General features: G+C 44.0%; 2 protein-coding genes across 2 annotated transcripts; both read right to left on the bottom strand.

Moving 5' to 3' along the window:
- Positions 1 to 6,204: 6,204 nt before the first annotated feature.
- On the bottom strand, positions 6,205 to 13,237 carry LOC110538967 (blood vessel epicardial substance). The gene is made up of 8 exons (XM_021625937.2): positions 13,023 to 13,237; positions 12,029 to 12,305; positions 10,907 to 11,031; positions 10,064 to 10,251; positions 9,768 to 9,876; positions 9,428 to 9,595; positions 8,534 to 8,675; positions 6,205 to 7,313 (listed from the first exon to the last, which is right to left on the bottom strand). Exons 2-8 carry the CDS (start codon positions 12,291 to 12,293, stop codon positions 7,177 to 7,179), a joined length of 1,134 nt encoding a protein of 377 aa, XP_021481612.1. The 5' UTR covers positions 12,294 to 12,305; positions 13,023 to 13,237; the 3' UTR covers positions 6,205 to 7,176.
- A 342-nt stretch (positions 13,238 to 13,579) lies between these two features.
- On the bottom strand, positions 13,580 to 15,834 carry LOC110538956 (popeye domain-containing protein 3). Its single transcript, XM_021625928.2, has 3 exons — positions 15,175 to 15,834; positions 14,973 to 15,081; positions 13,580 to 14,418 (listed from the first exon to the last, which is right to left on the bottom strand). Exons 1-3 carry the CDS (start codon positions 15,675 to 15,677, stop codon positions 14,092 to 14,094), a joined length of 939 nt encoding a protein of 312 aa, XP_021481603.2. The 5' UTR covers positions 15,678 to 15,834; the 3' UTR covers positions 13,580 to 14,091.
- Positions 15,835 to 20,431: the final 4,597 nt, after the last annotated feature.

Below are 20,431 nucleotides of genomic sequence, written 5' to 3'. Positions count from 1 at the left end.
GATAGACCTATACTCTCAGCTACCTCCTGGGCCAACTCAAACCATCTCCACATAGATAGACCTATACTCTCAGCTACCTCCTGGGCCAACTCAAACCATCTCCACATAGATAGACCTATACTCTTAGCTACCTCCTGGGCCAACTCAAACCATCTCCACATAGATAGACCTATACTCTTAGCTACCTCCTGGGCCAACTCAAACCATCTCCACATAGATAGACCTATACTCTTAGCTACCTCCTGGGCCAACTCAAACCATCTCCACATAGATAGACCTATACTCTCAGCTACCTCCTGGGCCAACTCAAACCATCTCCACATAGATAGACCTATACTCTTAGCTACCTCCTGGGCCAACTCAAACCATCTCCACATAGATAGACCTATACTCTTAGCTACCTCCTGGGCCAACTCAAACCATCTCCACATAGATAGACCTATACTCTCAGCTACCTCCTGGGCCAACTCAAACCATCTCCACATAGATAGACCTATACTCTCAGCTACCTCCTGGGCCAACTCAAACCATCTCCACATAGATAGACCTATACTCTTAGCTACCTCCTGGGCCAACTCAAACCATCTCCACATAGATAGACCTATACTCTCAGCTACCTCCTGGGCCAACTCAAACCATCTCCACATAGATAGACCTATACTCTCAGCTACCTCCTGGGCCAACTCAAACCATCTCCACATAGATAGACCTATACTCTCAGCTACCTCCTGGGCCAACTCAAACCATCTCCACATAGATAGACCTATACTCTCAGCTACCTCCTGGGCCAACTCAAACCATCTCCACATAGATAGACCTATACTCTCAGCTACCTCCTGGGCCAACTCAAACCATCTCCACATAGATAGACCTATACTCTCAGCTACCTCCTGGGCCAACTCAAACCATCTCCACATAGATAGACCTATACTCTCAGCTACCTCCTGGGCCAACTCAAACCATCTCCACATAGATAGACCTATACTCTCAGCTACCTCCTGGGCCAACTCAAACCATCTCCACATAGATAGACCTATACTCTTAGCTACCTCCTGGGCCAACTCAAACCATCTCCACATAGATAGACCTATACTCTCAGCTACCTCCTGGGCCAACTCAAACCATCTCCACATAGATAGACCTATACTCTTAGCTACCTCCTGGGCCAACTCAAACCATCTCCACATAGATAGACCTATACTCTTAGCTACCTCCTGGGCCAACTCAAACCATCTCCACATAGATAGACCTATACTCTCAGCTACCTCCTGGGCCAACTCAAACCATCTCCACATAGATAGACCTATACTCTCAGCTACCTCCTGGGCCAACTCAAACCATCTCCACATAGATAGACCTATACTCTCAGCTACCTCCTGGGCCAACTCAAACCATCTCCACATAGATAGACCTATACTCTTAGCTACCTCCTGGGCCAACTCAAACCATCTCCACATAGATAGACCTATACTCTCAGCTACCTCCTGGGCCAACTCAAACCATCTCCACATAGATAGACCTATACTCTCAGCTACCTCCTGGGCCAACTCAAACCATCTCCACATAGATAGACCTATACTCTCAGCTACCTCCTGGGCCAACTCAAACCATCTCCACATAGATAGACCTATACTCTCAGCTACCTCCTGGGCCAACTCAAACCATCTCCACATAGATAGACCTATACTCTTAGCTACCTCCTGGGCCAACTCAAACCATCTCCACATAGATAGACCTATACTCTTAGCTACCTCCTGGGCCAACTCAAACCATCTCCACATAGATAGACCTATACTCTTAGCTACCTCCTGGGCCAACTCAAACCATCTCCACATAGATAGACCTATACTCTCAGCTACCTCCTGGGCCAACTCAAACCATCTCCACATAGATAGACCTATACTCTCAGCTACCTCCTGGGCCAACTCAAACCATCTCCACATAGATAGACCTATACTCTTAGCTACCTCCTGGGCCAACTCAAACCATCTCCACATAGATAGACCTATACTCTCAGCTACCTCCTGGGCCAACTCAAACCATCTCCACATAGATAGACCTATACTCTTAGCTACCTCCTGGGCCAACTCAAACCATCTCCACATAGATAGACCTATACTCTTAGCTACCTCCTGGGCCAACTCAAACCATCTCCACATAGATAGACCTATACTCTTAGCTACCTCCTGGGCCAACTCAAACCATCTCCACATAGATAGACCTATACTCTTAGCTACCTCCTGGGCCAACTCAAACCATCTCCACATAGATAGACCTATACTCTCAGCTACCTCCTGGGCCAACTCAAACCATCTCCACATAGATAGACCTATACTCTCAGCTACCTCCTGGGCCAACTCAAACCATCTCCACATAGAGTGCCTTGCGAAAGTATTCGGCCCCCTTGAACTTTGCGACCTTTTGCCACATTTCAGGCTTCAAACATAAAGATATAAAACTGTATTTTTTTGTGAAGAATCAACAACAAGTGAAAATGTCAGTCTCTCGATGTGCAAAACTGATAGAGACATACCCCAAGCGACTTACAGCTGTAATCGCAGCAAAAGTTGGCGCTACAAAGTATTAACTTAAGGGGGCTGAATAATTTTGCACGCCCAATTTTTCAGTTTTTGATTTGTTAAAAAAGTTTGAAATATCCAATAAATGTCGTTCCACTTCATGATTGTGTCCCACTTGTTGTTGATTCTTCACAAAAAAATACATATCTTTATATATATTATTATTATAATTATTCAGCCCCCTTAAGTTAATACTTTGTAGCGCCACCTTTTGCTGCGATTACAGCTGTAAGTCGCTTGGGGTATGTCTCTATCAGTTTTGCACATCGAGAGACTGACATTTTCACTTGTTGTTGATTCTTCACAAAAAAATACAGTTTTATATCTTTATGTTTGAAGCCTGAAATGTGGCAAAAGGTCGCAAAGTTCAAGGGGGCCGAATACTTTCGCAAGGCACTGTAGATAGACCTATACTCTTAGCTACCTCCGGGGCCAGATTCAGCCTCATCTACCTCAGACTGGTAGGGATGGTCAGTCACCCTTGTGTATCCATCACTCAGTCAGGTTCATTGACATCTGCTCTACTATCAATTGCAATAAGAAGACAACTAGGAATGGGACTGACACACAAACAGCCAAAGCAATCTTGTTCTTTCTTTTTTGATAATTTACCTCATCTGAACCCTGGTGTCCCAAAGCTCAGTCTGTTCAAATTCACCTGGATTCGCAATTCACCTGGATTCGCCATTCACCTGGATTCACCATTCACCTGGATTCACCATTCACCTGGATTCACCTGGATTCAACATTCACCTGGATTCAACATTCACCTGGATTCACCATTCACCTGGATTCACCATTCACCTGGATTCACCATTCACCTGGATTCACCTGGATTCACCATTCACCTGGATTCACCATTCACCTGGATTCACCTGGATTCACCTGGATTCACCTGGATTCACCATTCACCTGGATTCACCATTCACCTGGATTCACCTGCATTCACCTGGATTCACCATTCACCTGGATTCACCATTCACCTGGATTCACCTGGATTCACCTGGATTCACCTGGATTCACCTGGATTCACCATTCACCTGGATTCACCATTCACCTGTTCCAACGGGAAGTATTTCTTAGATTTTCTTTCTTTATTTTGGAGAACTACACAGGGCGGTTCGAAGCCTTTGTTTTCTCTGTGCGTTTTTCATCAGACGGTAGCCAAAGACACTCAAACCCAATCATACCTCTTAGGCCCGGTTTGCCGGACAAAGATTAAACCTAGACTTAGACTAGTACGCCCTTTCAATGGAGCATCGTGATTGTCATTGAACGTGCTTTTTAGTCCATGACTAAACTAGATCTGTGCCTGGAAAACTGTTTCTAACTAAACCAATGCTAATATGATCATTTGTCTGTTCAGGGCAGTGAAGAAGTAGTATGCCTCCTCATGGTCTCATTCATCCTCATCAATAAGAATACTCAATGTAAATATTAAGATGTATGTTCAATACATTTATAAGGAGACATGGTTTATGTTTCTTTTAACTTTACCCACACCATATATCATGACCATACAGTACTCACTCTCTCCCACAGGGTACAGCTGCACTGACTGACTGTGAAAGGGAATTCTCAGTGTGTCAGCGGAGCAGTCACTTCTTAATGTGTGTTGACAAATCAAACTTAATCTAATCGAATGACCTTAGTAGGAAGTGTAAGATGACAAATAATCAATGGGGTGAAATGTTTGCCTTCAATCCTTTGACTGCGTGACTGAAGGGCATGATACTGCATGAAACAAAGCCCAGATATGTTCTGTAATGCAGCTATGAATTGAACGTCTAGGCTCTGCTATGTTTACTGACAGTGAATACGTGTTATACTCATAGATCGTATATATAATCAAACATTAGCACAAACCAAACTAGATCCCTGGAGGACTCAAATTGTATATTTTCTCACAGGAGAAAGAATGTTCTCAGGGAACTTACCAAAAAGTTTACTTTTCATTTTGAGTTGAATCATCATCATAGAAGTAAATGTGTTTTTGTTTTAAGCAAACCATGTGATATTGAGTTAGTGTTCGACTCTATAGCCTTATGTACTGATCTTAGTAACTACCTCTGAGTTCCAGGTATACATACTGTTATTATGTCCATGTTACATTGTAAATGGACATGGCCACATCTGTGTGAACCTGTGTGTTATTGTAAGTGCATACCACCATCTAGTGGTCAGTTCTGATATTCTGTTTACATTATGGTTTCTGTTTGTCTTAGCATTCGTTGGTCACACCACTTAGACAAAGGACCAAACTGAAATCCTACACACAGGCCTTATTCACAGAGTGTACAAAACATTAAGAACACCTTCCTAATATTGAGTTGCACCACCCTTTTATCCTCAGAACAGCCTCAGTTCAACGGGGCATGGACTGGTGTCGAAAGCCTTCCACAGGGATGCTGGCCCATGTTGACTCCAATGCTTCCCACAGTTTTGTCAAGTTGGCTGGATGTCCTTTGGGTGGTGGACCATTCTTGATACACATGGGAAACTGTTGAGCGGGAAAAACTCAACAGCGTTGTAGTTCTTGACACAGATGCACCTGGCACATACTACCATACTCCATTCAAAGGCACTTCAATCTGTTGTCTTGCCCATTCACCCTCTGAATGCCACACATACACCATCCATGTCTCATTTGTCTCAAGGCTTAAAAATCCTAATTTAAAATGGTCTCCCCCCCTTCATCTACACTGATTGAAGTGGATTTAACAAGTTAGATCAATACGGGATCATAGCTTTCATCTGGATTCACCTGGTCAGTCTGTCATGGAAAGAGCAGGGGTTCCTAATGTTTTGCACACTCAGTGTAATTGTGATTTGGTCATTATCCTTCTAAGTTATGAATTTCTCCTTGGATTGAAATAACGATGATTGTTTAAGAAATGTTCTGTACAGTCAGTGTATATCAACTCACTGCTGGACATATGGAACTGGGGTTTCTGCCAAAAAAAGGTATTATTTAGTCATATGTTTTGTTTATATGGCAACTCTTAACACCTCAGTGAAGTATGTGTTTTATCCTCTGTTATGTGTGATCCTCAGAGATTGATGGAACTACTGATATTGTTTTAACCTTTTATGGATCATATCATCTAATTGTGTGTATTCATTATCAATTCATAACAGATAAGCAACAGTGAATCGCTATCTCATGTTTCTGTAACGGGGTAGGGGTCCATTTCAATTCAGTCAGTTCAGGTTGGAAACTAAAATTCCAATTCCATTTGGAGAGCAATTAGGTAAAAATGGAATTTAAATTTCAGTTGACATCCTGAACTGCCTGAATGGAAATGGAATTGACCCCAACTATTCTGCAACATTTCTGTAATAGTTGAGACAGCCCTGTGGATGCTGACTGAACCAAAGCATTTATTGTGGAGATATATGCCCCAAAGACAACCCAGAAAGCTAAAAGCTTGTGTGTGTATGTATGTATGTATGTATGTATGTATTTTCAGTGTTGTGCTTGTATAAAACAATCAAGTGTTTGTCCATAGCAGAAGATTGTCTTAACATCTCGAAAGAGCACTGATATCTGTTGGATTGTTTTCCTGTTGGCCTGTCATTCATTAATTGTATTCAACGTCATTTTTGTTTGTTACACCAATCATGGTTTGTCTGGATATTCAAAAGGTTTATTTGACTGAAATAATAAAACCTGTTGCTTACATCTTCTTTTGGTCTGGTTGATCTTTCAGGGATGTGACAGTTTAAACCACGTGTCAAACTCATTCCACGAAGGGCCGAGTTTCTGTTTGGCTCCTCGTACTTGATTGATGAATTACGGTCACTAATTAGTAAAGAACTTCCCTCACCTGGTTGTCTAGATCTCATTTGAAAGGAAAAACCAAAACATGCCCTCCATGGAATGAGTTTGAACATTGACCTGGTTTAAACAGTGACAGGAGTTCAGAATGAGAAAAGAAACCGGTAGTACTCATGATAGCTCCTAGAGGGCGCTAGAGGATAAAAAGCAGAGGTCTACTGTTAATTTCTTTTTCAAGTGTTCCCTCTGAGTAATTAATATAAGGTAACGATCATGGCATAAAAGAGTGATCCCAAGCTTGTGTGCTTATAGCCGTGAAAAAAACAGCATAACAGCCTCAAATGGTTAGCAATGACCAGAAGATTTAACTTGTTAGATCTCTACATTCATCAACACACAACCGTGCAGAAGCTCAGTGCATAAATAAGAGAATTTATCACACAATGAGTCAAAGGTTTAAAAGAAACCTTCCTCAGAGGTTGTGCTTACACTAAAATGTTTTGGTTGTGACACGTAATACTTTTGTGAACTCTCACTGTGTAGGAATGAACTGCAAAGGCATTGTACAACATCCAATCAAACAGGATTTCAGAAGTACAACAGCGACAAACTCACAATAATACCAAACACTACAAGACAAAGTGAGATGCCAAAATGTGCAGTTCTGTTTTCTAGATACACGTAGATAGATATTTTGATCATGTAAAAGCCTTTTTCAAGCTATTGTTGTAAGTTATTCTACCATAACTAACCAGGGTCTGTATCAGATTACAATATAGGTGGGTGGTCAGCACTGTTGTTGTAGGATAATGTCACATCTTACACCTCTATGGCTGTCGAGTGGGTGTGGCGTTTCTTAACAGGAGAGTCTGGCTCAGACTCTGTAAAGACGTCATTTTCCAGTTGTTCTTCAATGGGCTTCATCGTTTTGGATGTGTTGGAGCCAGGGGATTTTTCTGGAAAGAAGGACACAACGATTAGGGTGGGAAAAGAGGTGTGTGTGTGTTTTTTTTAGGTAACCGTGTGTGTTTCCATATGGTGACAGACGAACACACCATAAAGGTGGCACAAACGAGGTTGTCATAGGTCACAAATTCCACAAGCCTTCATTCTGACTCATATGATAATGCTTTAACAACAAAACAGAATCACAACCACACATTTGACAGAATACACAGATAGGCCCTAATTTCACATAGTGTATGTTTGTGTTGGAGACAGGGGGAAGACAGTGTGAAGTTAAATCAACATGGTAAGAAAACAAAAGCACTCAATCCTTTTCCAGACATATCCCTCACATTTGCTATTCAATCCCTACATTTGAGATAGAAATAGCAACAGGATAATGTAGAAGCTGTTGGGGTTAAAGTGTGTCTTGTATGTCTAAATACTGACCATGTTCCAGTAGGAGCTGTACCACAGCACTATTACTACAGGATGGATGATATGAATGAATGATGTCCTACTCTTAAACACTGAACTTTGAAGATGTTAAAACGACAAACCAGGTTACCCGGGATCACTCGTTTTAGAACAGGCAACATAGTGCAGAGCTGTAGGGTTAAATATTTAGGGTTGGGTTTGAGGGAATGAACTAGCCTGAGTCCCAGATCTGTTTCAACTGTCTTGCCAACTCCTATGTCATTGTCACGTCAAATGATAGTTGACAAGACAGCACAAACAGATCTGGGACTCAGGCATTAGGAAGGTGAATTTGAGGGCTGTGGGGGGAGGTGTGATCTGAGAGAGTGGGTTGATTCACAGCTAGAGGAGGAGGAGGAGGGGGAGGAGGAGGGGACAGGAGAAACAATGTCAGAGAACAACTCTAACTAGAACACAACACTTAGTAAACAATGTTGTCAGATTGGAGCTAAACCCCTAATAAACAAGGATTTAGTGACTGTTAACATCACACTTCAGAGCGGATATGAGGGGTAAACGATGAAGACGGACTCAACCCAGAATACCTCATGGTTTGAGCAAATTAAGTGACTGTATAACAGCTACTATTGACCTGGCAAAGATTCACTGTGAGTCGAAACTTTGCCACTATTAAAAGGTGGCATTACAAGAATGATACTGTCAGTCTTTTTCAGACTCAATAGCTAATCAGGTTGTTAGACACTGACAGATGGGCCAATAGTATCACAGCTTGATGGGAGGTGGTGAGACTTACGATGTGAGGATTCACTGGAGCCTCCACGGTGGATCTGGTTCAGGATGTCACCGGTGTCACTGGTGCTGCCCATGCTGTTCCTCATCTGCATCATAGAGACCTGGGAGCACAGGCTGGGCTGACGCTCCATCTTCTTCGCTGCCTGTTCATGTAAACATAGCCATCGTTATTGTTATCGTCATCATTGTTATCATCGGTGTCACCACCACCATCATCATAATAACTTCTTACATAATCATTGTTATTTCAATCTAAGGAGACAATTCATCATTTAGGAAGGTTAATGACCAAATCACAATTACACTGTGTGTACAAAACATTAGGAACACCTGCTCTTTCCATGACATAGACTGACCATGTGAATCCAGATGAAAGTTATGATCCCTTATTGATGTCACTTGTTAACTCCACTTCAATCATTGTAGATGAAAGGGACATAGGTTAAAGAAGGACTTTTAAGACTTGAGACAGTTGAGACGTGGATTGTGTGTGTGTGCCAGTCAGAGGGTGAATGGATAAGACAAAATATTTAAGTGCCTTTGAACAGGGTATGGTGCCAGGTGCACCGGTTTGAGTGTGTCAAGAACTGCAATACTGCTGGGTTTTTCACACTCACAGTTGCCCATGTGTATCAAAAATGGTCCACCACCCAAAGGACATTCAGCCAACTTGACACAACTGTGGGAAGCATTGGAGTCAACATGGGCCAACATCCCTGTGGAACACTTTCGACACCTTGTAGAGTCCATGCCCTGATGAATTGAGGCTGTTCTGAAGGCAAAAGGGGGTGCAACTCAATATTAGGAAGGTGTTCCTAATGTTTGTACACTCAGTGTATGTTTTTAGACAATGCAAACTACAGTGTCTCAATTTCTGAACAGTGACTAAACCCACCTTGTCAGTGAGAGTGGGGTCGTTGAGCGAGTACAGCTTGTTGGTGATGTCTTTGCCAATGAGGTACCTGAACACCTCGTTCAGGAAGGAGTCAGACTCCAGGAAGTAGGTGAGCCTCTCTCTGGACCAACATAGGAACTTACAGTTCTCCTCCGCCATGATGGTCACCTGTAAATGAATCAACAAGTCACAGGTTGTCACGGTAACAAACCTGCCCTATCATGACCGAATCATGCCAACAGTACTTGTGTTGTTTGGTTTTACCCAGTATGGATACACTATGAACTGGAATATGGGTTAAATGATAAATTGGGTTATATAGGAACACCTATATATATACCTGGAATTTTTCTCCTCTGTTCATCTGGGTTGATCTGAACTCAGGGGAGTCGATGAAGGCATTGGTGTAGATGTTATGGAGGAAATGACCACGATATGACACCTTCATTCTGTCACACAAAAACGTATAGTCAACATGGATGACCATGGACGGATCAAATGCACACAGATGCACACAGATAGTGCTAAACCTTATTGATCATTATTATTATCATTAGTGATCATCATTCAGGGAAAACCTGGGGTGGAATGACATGGTAGATAGGTGACAGGGAGATGTCTCAGAGTGATACCTACTTTCCTTTAAGGAGGATACTGAGGCGCTCATCCACAGAGGTCTTGTCCTCGGCAGCATACACCTGTCCCTTCTTCAGGCTCTGGATGGTGCAGAATTGGCCCGTCAGTCTCTGGAACAGGGCCTCGCGCACGTGAAGAGGCTCAAACATCCGCTTGTACACTGACTTCAGCTCCCTGTCAATCTTAATCTGACAGAAGACACAGCACGGTTACAGCTCATTGTCTGTAGCTGGCAGAGGGGAATATAAAGCGTTATGATGGATGATTGACGTGACTTGAGCTAGGCTCCTGATTCAGGGTGGATAACCACAGGGCGTATCATAAAGGACCAGGCATGAAGTATATTTTAGAGTCTTTAATACAATGTCACCACAGCAGCCAACATAAAGCGAGGGCCACCTAGTTCCACTCATCCTTGATATTGAATTGATAGGACATAATTCACTCATGTATGTCATTCAGTGTTAGTAGGTGGAGGGAGGAGAGTAGGCATGGGAGTGAAGAGGACAGCAGTATAGATGTGTAGATAACTTCCTTCCTCGTTATGAGGAGAGGTGGTCAGGTATGTGAAGGCCCCCTACACACTGAAAGTCCCCTGGTGGCAGCAGTGCATTTGAAAGACCTGCATCTCATTTAGGTAGAGAGAGACAGAGTGGCCCCAACGCCAGGGGGATGTGACTGGCTGTCTCACCGCTGAGAGACACAATGGAAAACTCATCTCCAAAATTCCTCATCAAAATAACTGTTCCAGGCAACTTGTACCTACTCTAAGCTGTATGTATGTACGGTATATAAATGGACCACAGTCTGCCTCTAACTGGACTGTGTTGGGGCAGAACTCACAGGTCTGCGTTTGTAGACCAGGTAGAAGAAGTGCATGAAGTTGACCAGCAGGAAGACCACGTTCCACACCATGACATCCAGATTACACCGGTACAGCGTTGCCCAAGTGATGAACAGACAGCTTCCTGTCAGGGACAGGAACAGGAAGTAATAAAGCACACTTGAGTTGTTATTGGTTGAGTTTTATCCTCATATTGCCCTATAGCGGTACATTATTAAATTAGCTTGAGAAAACTCCAGTAGGCAGCTGTACTACCACCAACATAGTGGTCACATGATGTGATATCATTCCACTCTGCTCAGTCCCTTTCCCAGCTGTACTACCACCAACATAGTGGTCACATGATGTGATATCATTCCACTCTGCTCAGTCCCTTTCCCCAGCTGTACTACCACCAACATAGTGGTCACATGATGTGATATCATTCCACTCTGCTCAGTCCCTTTCCCCAGCTGTACTACCACCAACATAGTGGTCACATGATGTGATATCATTCCACTCTGCTCAGTCCCTTTCCCCAGCTGTACTACCACCAACATAGTGGTCACATGATGTGATATCATTCCACTCTGCTCAGTCCCTTTCCCCAGCTGTACTACCACCAACATAGTGGTCACATGATGTGATATCATTCCACTCTGCTCAGTCCCTTTCCCCAGCTGTACTACCACCAACATAGTGGTCACATGATGTGATATCATTCCACTCTGCTCAGTCCCTTTCCCCAGCTGTACTACCACCAACATAGTGGTCACATGATGTGATATCATTCCACTCTGCTCAGTCCCTTTCCCCAGCTGTACTACCACCAACATAGTGGTCATATGATGTGATATCCTTCCACTCTGCTCAGTCCCTTTCCCAGCTGTACTACCACAGCCACTCCCCCTTCTCCAGGAAGTGTGGACTCATTCACTCACTATAGTGTTTAGCATATTTCTAAAAGCAATTCAATGCATATGAATCCTTGAGGAGGAGTGAACGAGTGGATACTTTGGAGAGAAGGGAGAGATACTGTGGTGGTAGAGCTGGAAATTAAACTGAAAAGTGTGTAACGAAATCGTATCATAACCACCAAGTTGGACTGTAATCTGGGCCAGCAGAGGCCAGTATGGACCCACCTGTCATCAGCATGAGGCGCAGCAGGATCATGTGCAGGGTCAGGGTGGTGGGGATGACCAGGCCCAGGAGGAGAGACAGGTTCCCCAGGTGGAAGAGCAGGTGGTGGGCCTCCTCCCACTCCTCACAGGAGGTTATGTTGGGCTCCATGGTGGGCATCACCAGACCTCCACCTCCAGCCCCGGGTACAGACCCAGGGACTGCCGACCGCAGGGGGGCCAGGGTGGTGTAGAACAGGCTACTGGTCATCTCCGGAGAGGAAGACATCCTGATCCTCACCTAGAGAGAGGTGGGGAGGGTGTTGTGGTTGTTTATGTACTGTTTATGAATGGGGTATGTACATGTTATGAATATATTATGTTGGTACCTTTCAAGTTAAGTGTTACAGGATTGGTGGTAGAAACAGCAGATTTTTGCAGTTGAAATGTCAATTCACGCTGCTGCTGTTCTCATTGTACATCAATTTGTCACTATCACAATCGCAATATCCTCAGGTTTCAATAGATTGTCATAACAGATTACTGTATTTCCAAATGTTTTCTTTTATGTAGTAATGCATTAGAATAACTGTTTAGATGATTATAGGCCTACTGACACTGTCAAGTTCATATTTGATTCAGCAACTAACTGATGTAATAATGTAAATAGCCTGGGAATTCATCATACGGATCATACAGCACTGGAGTGATATTGAAAGGTTTCACGTTAACGTTGCAGCCACGCAAACAAATGTGTGGGAAAATACCAACCTCAACTGGGTTTTGAGCGGATCTGCCGACCAACGCGCAACAATATTTGACTGCCAGTCCCTCAGACATAGATTATGAAATGACATGGAAAATGTGCGAAATTAGTCGGCTACAATACGCTGCTTGTAGAAAATGAACGGGACCTATCGGCTGACGTTTTAAGAAATAGCGTAATTTGTTTGAACGTTAACTTTCCTTTCACCCCTCAGTCAGAGTAAAATAACAGAGAATGGGAGATGTAACTTACCAATCTGACAACAATCGATCAGGAATAGAATACAATGGACAAGTATTGAGGAGCTATAAATGTAAGGTCCTCGCGAGCTGGGGGACTGCACAATGTGATTCGCACATTCCAGCGTGCTGACAGGCATTGACTAAAATGGGCAAGAGGCGAGGGGACAGCAGTCAACACAACCCGCCGCTGCGCACCTGCAAAGTCCAGGCACGCCAACAGGGGGAGGTAAAACTTCCCTTTTTGAAAACTGAAAATATAGCCTAGCAGCCAGCAACTCCTTGGAAATATTATGAAGCCAGTCGAGTGAATCGTGTTATGTATTTCGAGGTGTTGGTAAACCTAATTGAACAGTGCTCCTTCACACTCCAGAGGTGACATGAGCTGCGTGATGAGGTTGACAAGAGCAGATATTAATGAGATCAGCACCAAGGTCAGCGCCATGATCAGCGCGAGAAAGTGATTGACACTCACCTGTTGACTGCTCCACAGAAATTCACGCTCTCCGAAGAAAATGTTGCAGGCCTAATGAAAGTTATTCGAGATACAAAACGTATAGGACCACATTGCATTGTTAATACTTTTTTATGATTAAACACAAATATTGACAAAAAAAACTCAGTAAGGCAATTGAATATACAGTCTCAATTTAAGACAGACAGGTAGTAAAGTACACTATAAAACATAAACAGGAATTCTGGGGGTAACATTTCACTGGTATTTTGATAACTGTTTAGTTACTTTGGAGAGAAGGGAGAGATACTGTGGTGGTAGAGCTGGAAATTAAACTGAAAAGTGTGTAATGAAATCGTATCATAACTACGGAGTTGGACTGTAATCTGGGCCAGCAACGCCCCCCCCCCCCCCCCCCCCCCACACACACACACACACACACACGCCTATTGCATGATGCCTGGCAAACCAAGTGGATGGTTACTTGATGTGCTACAATGTATTCTATGCTGATGCGTAAACTACATAGTTTATGCCATATCCATAGCCTAAGGACTTGAGGATAACAAACAGACAAAAATAACATCCATTAATGAAAAACAAACATTTAAAAGTTCCGTTCCAGTCACTAGTCAGTCTCTTCGGGTGCTGTTATAGTTATAGGGACACGGCCACGGTGGCCACGGTCATATTGCGCTGGGACTCGTAGGAACCCATCTGTCCGGTCTAATTCTGGCAACGGGGACACGTGACAGTAGGTGGGTAACCGGAGATCATATCGGAACCCGCGGCTGTCGAACGCCTTGTCGTTGAGGGAGTACAGCTTGTCCGCGATGTCATTCCGCACCACGAGCGCAAAGACCTTGGCGATGTAGCGGTGTTTGGCGAAGAGTAGGTACAGTTTCTTACGTCTCCAAGAAACGTATCTACAGCAATTATCTGCACGCAGGGTCACCTGGGAAAGAAAACACGAATGCTTATACACTGAGTATACCAAACATTAGGAACACCTTCTTAGTACTGAGTTGCACTCCCTACAGGGATGTTGGCCAATGTGGACTCCAATGCTTCCCACAGTTGTGTCAAGTTGGCTGGATGTCCTTTGAGTGGTGGACCATTATTGATACACACGGGAAACTGTTGCGCGTGAAAAACGCAGCAGCTTTCAGTTCTTGACACAACCCGGTGCGCCGGGCACCTACTACCATACCACCATTTCCAAGGCACTTCAATCTTCTATCTTTCCCATTCACCCGCTGAATACACCATTCATGTCTCAATTGTCTCAAGGCTTAAACATCATTCTTTAACCTGTCTCCTCCCCTTCATCTACACTGATTGAAGTGGATTTAACAAGTGACATCAATAAGGGATCATACAGTAGCTTTCACCTGGATTAATCTGGTCAGTCTATGTCATGGAAAGAGCGGTGTTCCTAATGTTTTGTATACTCAGTGTATATGCCAGACACAGCCACATTTTGCTTTATTCGATCAGTTTACTATTTACCTGGAAAACTCCCTCCTCTGACGGCCGGAGAGAGTCCCATTCAGGTGAATCGAGAAACTGGAAAGGATATATGTCATGTAAAAACTCTCCATTTACTGTCACACGAATTCTGTAAGAAAAAAAAGGTGGGACATTAGGCTATTTTATATGACATAACACCAAATACAATTGGATAAAATGTCAAAGTGAAGTTGAAATGCACCTGCCGGACAGAAGAACGGACAGCTTATCAATAGCAGTCTTGCCCTCCATGGCAAAACAGTGGTCTTTCTCTATAGTGTGGATGTCCCCTTCACAACAGGCGACTATCTTGCCGAAGTGGGTGAGCGACACCCCCAGCTTTTTGAACAGGTAGCTGTACAGATCTTGAAACTCCTTTTCGAAAGTAACGTTCCTCAGCCGGTAGGCGACGTGCACAACTTGAACCGCACATACCCCAAAGAGAGCGAAATTCCACAAAAAGGTGTCGGTGGTGCACGCGTCCGACCATGACCAAATGGTTGTGCAGAAGAAACCGAGCGTCAGAAAGGTAAACAAGTAGAGGAGCCCATAGAACCCGCTCCCTCCCATGAACCCCAAAACAAGGAAGATACTGGCGAGGTGGAAGATGGCACCCTCGGATCCCCCCTTCCATTCTTCGCATAGCGGGTGCACGACAGCCGCCGTCAAGTTTTCAGAAGGTGGGAAAAATTCTGGCGCTTCCATTGTCGCGCGTGTGGAGCACGTCACTTTTCAGAAAACTGAGAGGTGGTAGGAGAAAACGAATAAGTGAAACGTCACGGAGACTTCCACCCTAACATTTAATCGCCCTAAGTTTTGATTATATCACCTCTTAAAATATGACCTGGGTATCGGGACGGGGGTGGCTAAGTAACTCCTCCCCTTGGTCCTGACGTCCTACTGTTTAAAGCTCTATCCGGCTCATCCAAACCATATTTTCTATGCACATGACGTCTAGGATATATCCAATAATTGAAATGCGATATTGAGATGTACGGATATCAAATGACGTATTCATCAACTTACAGCCTAAGCAAATTACATTACACAACACCACCAAGTAGGCCTAACATGTTTACCTTTCAATGCAAATCTCTGATAATTCTCAAACTCACTAAACATATACTGTGATGATGGTGTTATGAAGTTGCCTGATCAAGAGAAGATTGTGATGATGAATCCAAGGTCTCTGACAGAAGGTGGTCTCCAATAACTCAGTAGGGCTGTAATCATTTTCCTCTACCTGTTTCTTGTTCTGCTATAGGTTTAAATGTGAGTAGGATGGACCCTGAGGGATGAAACAGCTCAATTCTAATGAGAGGTTGTGTGTGTGTTTGTGTGTATGTGTGTGTGTGTCTTTCCCACTCCTTGATCTCTGTCTTCAGACCAGTACATCATAAATCACAGTGGTAGACTAGCAGTGGGGAGGCAGCAGTGATCTATCTGGGCTAAAAGAACCCACTGCAGTTTCCCCTGGTGAGCTGCTGCCTACCTGACCAGACAGTCAAGGTGACATTGCGAATCACAGAGCTGCAGAGGACTGAAAACTCAGGAAGTGTGAAATATTTAGGACATGCTGCAATCACATGCAGAGACCCCCTGGGTCCAAATCCTTCAGTATGTCAGACAGACAGAGCTAGATACATCCTCTGTTTGTGTGAGTGCTCTTTCTCTCTCTCTCTCTCTCTCTCTCTCTCTCTCTCTCTCGCTCTCTCGCTCTCTCTCGCTCTCTCTTTCGCTCTCTCTCAGCCCTCCACCTCTGTCTCACTCAACCCCCCCCTCCCCCCCTCTCTCTCAAATTCGCTCTCTCTCAGCCCTCCACCTCTGTCTCACTCAGTCCCCCTCTCTCTCTCGCTCTCTGAGGAATTCTTGCCCTCTTTTCAAACTGAAGGTTACCACAGCTGTCTATGGGAGATGGGAAACATTAAGGGGCAGTCTGAAGGTATGTAGTGGTGGGAACGGACCCTGGCTTCAGCTGTTGTGCTAACTTGATGCTAGAAGTGGTTATCTCCCTTCCCACACTCCAGTCTAAGGTCAACATTGTGGTTGCACCATGGGCTGCTCAAAACACTAAACATACACACTCACCAACACACTACCCTGGTTATCAAACTCAATCTCATTATAAAAGAGGTGCAACTCACTTTAGGCGTTGGTACTTTTACAGTACCAATGTTCATATTGTAGAGCAAATATTGGAGCAGTGTTGATCCCCCAGGACACACTCCAGTCTGAAATTAACATAACTCGTACTTAAGCAGTACAACATTAGAGGTGTTGCTGTGCACCGGACCAATTCAAGCACTGTGTGTACGTGAGTGTGCAACTACATTTACACACAGGGAGAATGTGATGTAGATTGTGCCAGCTACCAGCAGCTATACAAAGACTATCAGAAACCCAACCCATCTATAAATAGGACTACACCCTTCACACACTAGTGTGTGTGTGTGTGTGTGTGTGTATATGTTCAGGTTTGACAAATGGTGGACCTTCTCCCTCATTAATTTAGAGAGAGATGGTGTTAATTGGGACATGGCATTAAACAACCTTGGCAGAGAGAGTGGAGAGAAGTATCTGTCCCTTAGGTCTTCATCTGTCCGAGAGAGAGAGAGAGAGAGAGAGAGAGAGAGAGAGAGAGAAAGAGAGAGGGAAGAGAGAGAAAGAGAGAGAGAGAGAGAGAGAGAGAGGTAGAGAGAGAAGAGAGAGAGAGCAGGTGGGTATGAAAAATGCCAATTAGTATGAGCATGTAGGGATATCTGGATGTCTGGTACTAGCTTTGGTTAGGAGAAAGTATGTCAGACAAATACACCCACCTCTACACACACTCCACACACACAGACACACACAAACAACACCGGTGAACTCAAACCGAGGCGTAATGAATCTCTTTCAGAGAATTCTCAGCACTGTCATTAGTGTTATTTTTAGAGACTCCCCAGATATAGGCCCTGGACCTTGGATTGACTGAGGAAACCACACACACTGTAGGCCGACTCTAATGACTCTACTCATGCAAAGATACACTGATGTATTTTGTCATGCGCGCACACACACACACACACACACACACACACACACACACACACACACACACACACACTCTATGATAGATAAGTCCGACAAGGGACAAGCTTGTGATAGTGTCCCATTACTCTCCATTAGATGCAGCCATTAACTACAAGCCCATAACTATTAGCCACAAACTCTCATACATATCACATACTCTGCTGTGTTCCTTCCTTCATCTGGGAGACTGGATGATGAACTAATTGATTTCCTCATTAACTGACAGGCGACATGGAGATTTGCTATGATAAACCCCTGTTTCCACGGAACTGATAGTTTCCCATTCCTGCAGACAAATGAGTCAGACTGTCCTGGGAGGCGCGCACACACACACACACACACACACACACACACACACACACACACACACACACACACACACACACACACACACACACACACAGTCCCAGGAGGCAGTCCAGCTCTACAAATGTAGTGTGACAGGCCTGCTGCACCGTGTTAGGGGAACACAGAGCTACAGGAAGGGGACAGAACTGGGGATATGTAAGGAGGGGTGGGGGGCAGGTAGATTTCAGGGGTAAGTAGAGAGGACAGACAGAAAGATGGACTGAGCTGAGCTGGGGTGTATGGTGAGAGGTGAGGGGTGGGGGTGAGTGGCAGATCAGAGAATGAAAGTGGTGTGGGTTTGTTTGTCTCTGAAAGCCTTATATTGCAACGAGGCTATAACAGTACTGGTTTACAATTATATTATGACACGTATTCTATGAAGGAAGAGAATATTGTGTTTAATTTAAATCATGAACACACGCTAGCATACACACTCTACACACACGTACATTGTAATATTGTTTTACGGTGGTATCATACATTTTGTATTGTAGATATGTAGTGGTGTAATAATGTTATATGATGTACTGTTTTATCTTTTGTTTAATGTGTGATGTAAGTGCATGAATGTGTTTGGAACCCAGGAAGAGTAGCTGCTGCCTTAGCAGGAACTAATGGGGATCCCTAATAAATACAAACACAAATGAAGTAATGTAACTACAGGTACCAGCAAAATATTGATAGGCTACCAGAGCCCAGATTTGACAGGAGGACTGACATTGTCCTGGGAGTGGAACTAAAGACATTTTAAATTGTCATTACCTCAAAAAGAGCCATGTATTAGCCTACTTTGATTTCCTGTTGCAGAGAGAATCTGTTGCATCTCGTATTGGAGAAGAGAAAACAGGCCATCCTCCTCCTCCTCGTTGTCTTCATCCTGTACGTGTCCATCAATGCAGAAGATCAGCCTCACCGATATGTGTCTGGGCCTATACAACACACACACACACACACACACAAACACACACACACACACACACACACACACACACACACACACACACACACACACACACACACACACACACACACACACACACACACACACACACGACAGGGAAAGGGAAAGGGAAAAAAAGGCCTCTGATAAAAGAGACCATGGAAAACGAGGTGCCTCTTTTCATTCCTCTCGTATAATGATAGAGACTCAGACGGGGGATTCTTATCTGGCCTTTTCTCTCTCTGTGCTCCAAAGACGTTCATTTATTCATTCTTTCTGATGAACAAGAGACTCTTCTATTTTTTGTGACTTAAAGAAAAGAGAAAAGGTGAGCGGTGTCTTCCAGTATGGCTCCTACACTCTTCGGGAAAAAAGGAGCTATCTAGAACCTAAAAGGGTTATTCCGCTGTCCCCATAGTAGAACCCATTGAATAACCCTTTTGGGTTCCATGTAGGATCCCATCCACAGAGGGTTCTACAAAATAGTTCTACGTGGAACCAAAAGGGTTCTCCCTGGATCGTAATAGTTATCCTATGGGGACAGCCAAAGAACCCTTTTGGAACCTTTTTTAAGTGTATATAAACACATAAACACATAAACACACACACACACACACACACACACACACACACTTTCCAGAGTTCAAGCTCCAGTCACACACATCACTCTGAATATGTCCCCAACATAAAGTACTGGCATTAAAAACATCCGAACTAGCTTCACAGAGTTGGTAGCTAGCTAGAGCCATTGGTTCTGCTTTGCTTCAAGTCAAACTCAGTAAACTCTCCATCTCTCCCACACACACACTCATGTGAACACATGTCCAGGAGCAGAGGAGAGAGTCTTCATTTCCTTGTCTTCTTCATTAGTCAGTGTACCTGTAGGCCCCACTCCAGTAATCAGGAAGCTGCTTGCATAGTCACAGCTAGGAGGACCAGGGAGGTGTGTGTGTCTAACACAAGAGGACTGACTCACTGCCTCTCTCTCCATTGTCTAAAAGTCTGTCCTCTCCTTGCCTCCTCTCCTTCATTGCACTGATTTGAAAGACCTGACCACGTGAAAGCCAGCCTAATGATGAGCGTCCACCATATTGTTTCCACC

This window comes from Oncorhynchus mykiss, chromosome 2, assembly GCF_013265735.2.
Source record: "Oncorhynchus mykiss isolate Arlee chromosome 2, USDA_OmykA_1.1, whole genome shotgun sequence".
NCBI lineage: Eukaryota > Metazoa > Chordata > Actinopteri > Salmoniformes > Salmonidae > Oncorhynchus > Oncorhynchus mykiss.
The sequence above is the reverse complement of the archived record's forward strand: the minus strand, read 5'-3'. Positions and strand labels throughout refer to the sequence as shown.

What these genes read in the sequence shown, in the direction of transcription:
- LOC110538956 (XM_021625928.2), bottom strand. Translation starts at nt 15,677, where the DNA reads ATGGAAGCGCCAGAATTTTTCCCACCTTCTGAAAACTTGACGGCGGCT. An exon ending in TCCGTTCTTCTGTCCGGCAG is followed by an intron (nt 15,082 to 15,174) that starts GTGCATTTCAAC and finishes TTTTTCTTACAG; the next exon opens with AATTCGTGTGACAGTAAATG. An exon ending in CAGAGGAGGGAGTTTTCCAG is followed by an intron (nt 14,419 to 14,972) that starts GTAAATAGTAAA and finishes TTTCTTTCCCAG; the next exon opens with GTGACCCTGCGTGCAGATAA.
- LOC110538967 (XM_021625937.2), bottom strand. Translation starts at nt 12,293, where the DNA reads ATGTCTTCCTCTCCGGAGATGACCAGTAGCCTGTTCTACACCACCCTG. An exon ending in AGTATCCTCCTTAAAGGAAA is followed by an intron (nt 9,877 to 10,063) that starts GTAGGTATCACT and finishes TTTGTGTGACAG; the next exon opens with AATGAAGGTGTCATATCGTG. An exon ending in CTCCAGTGAATCCTCACATC is followed by an intron (nt 7,314 to 8,533) that starts GTAAGTCTCACC and finishes CCTTCTTTCCAG; the next exon opens with AAAAATCCCCTGGCTCCAAC.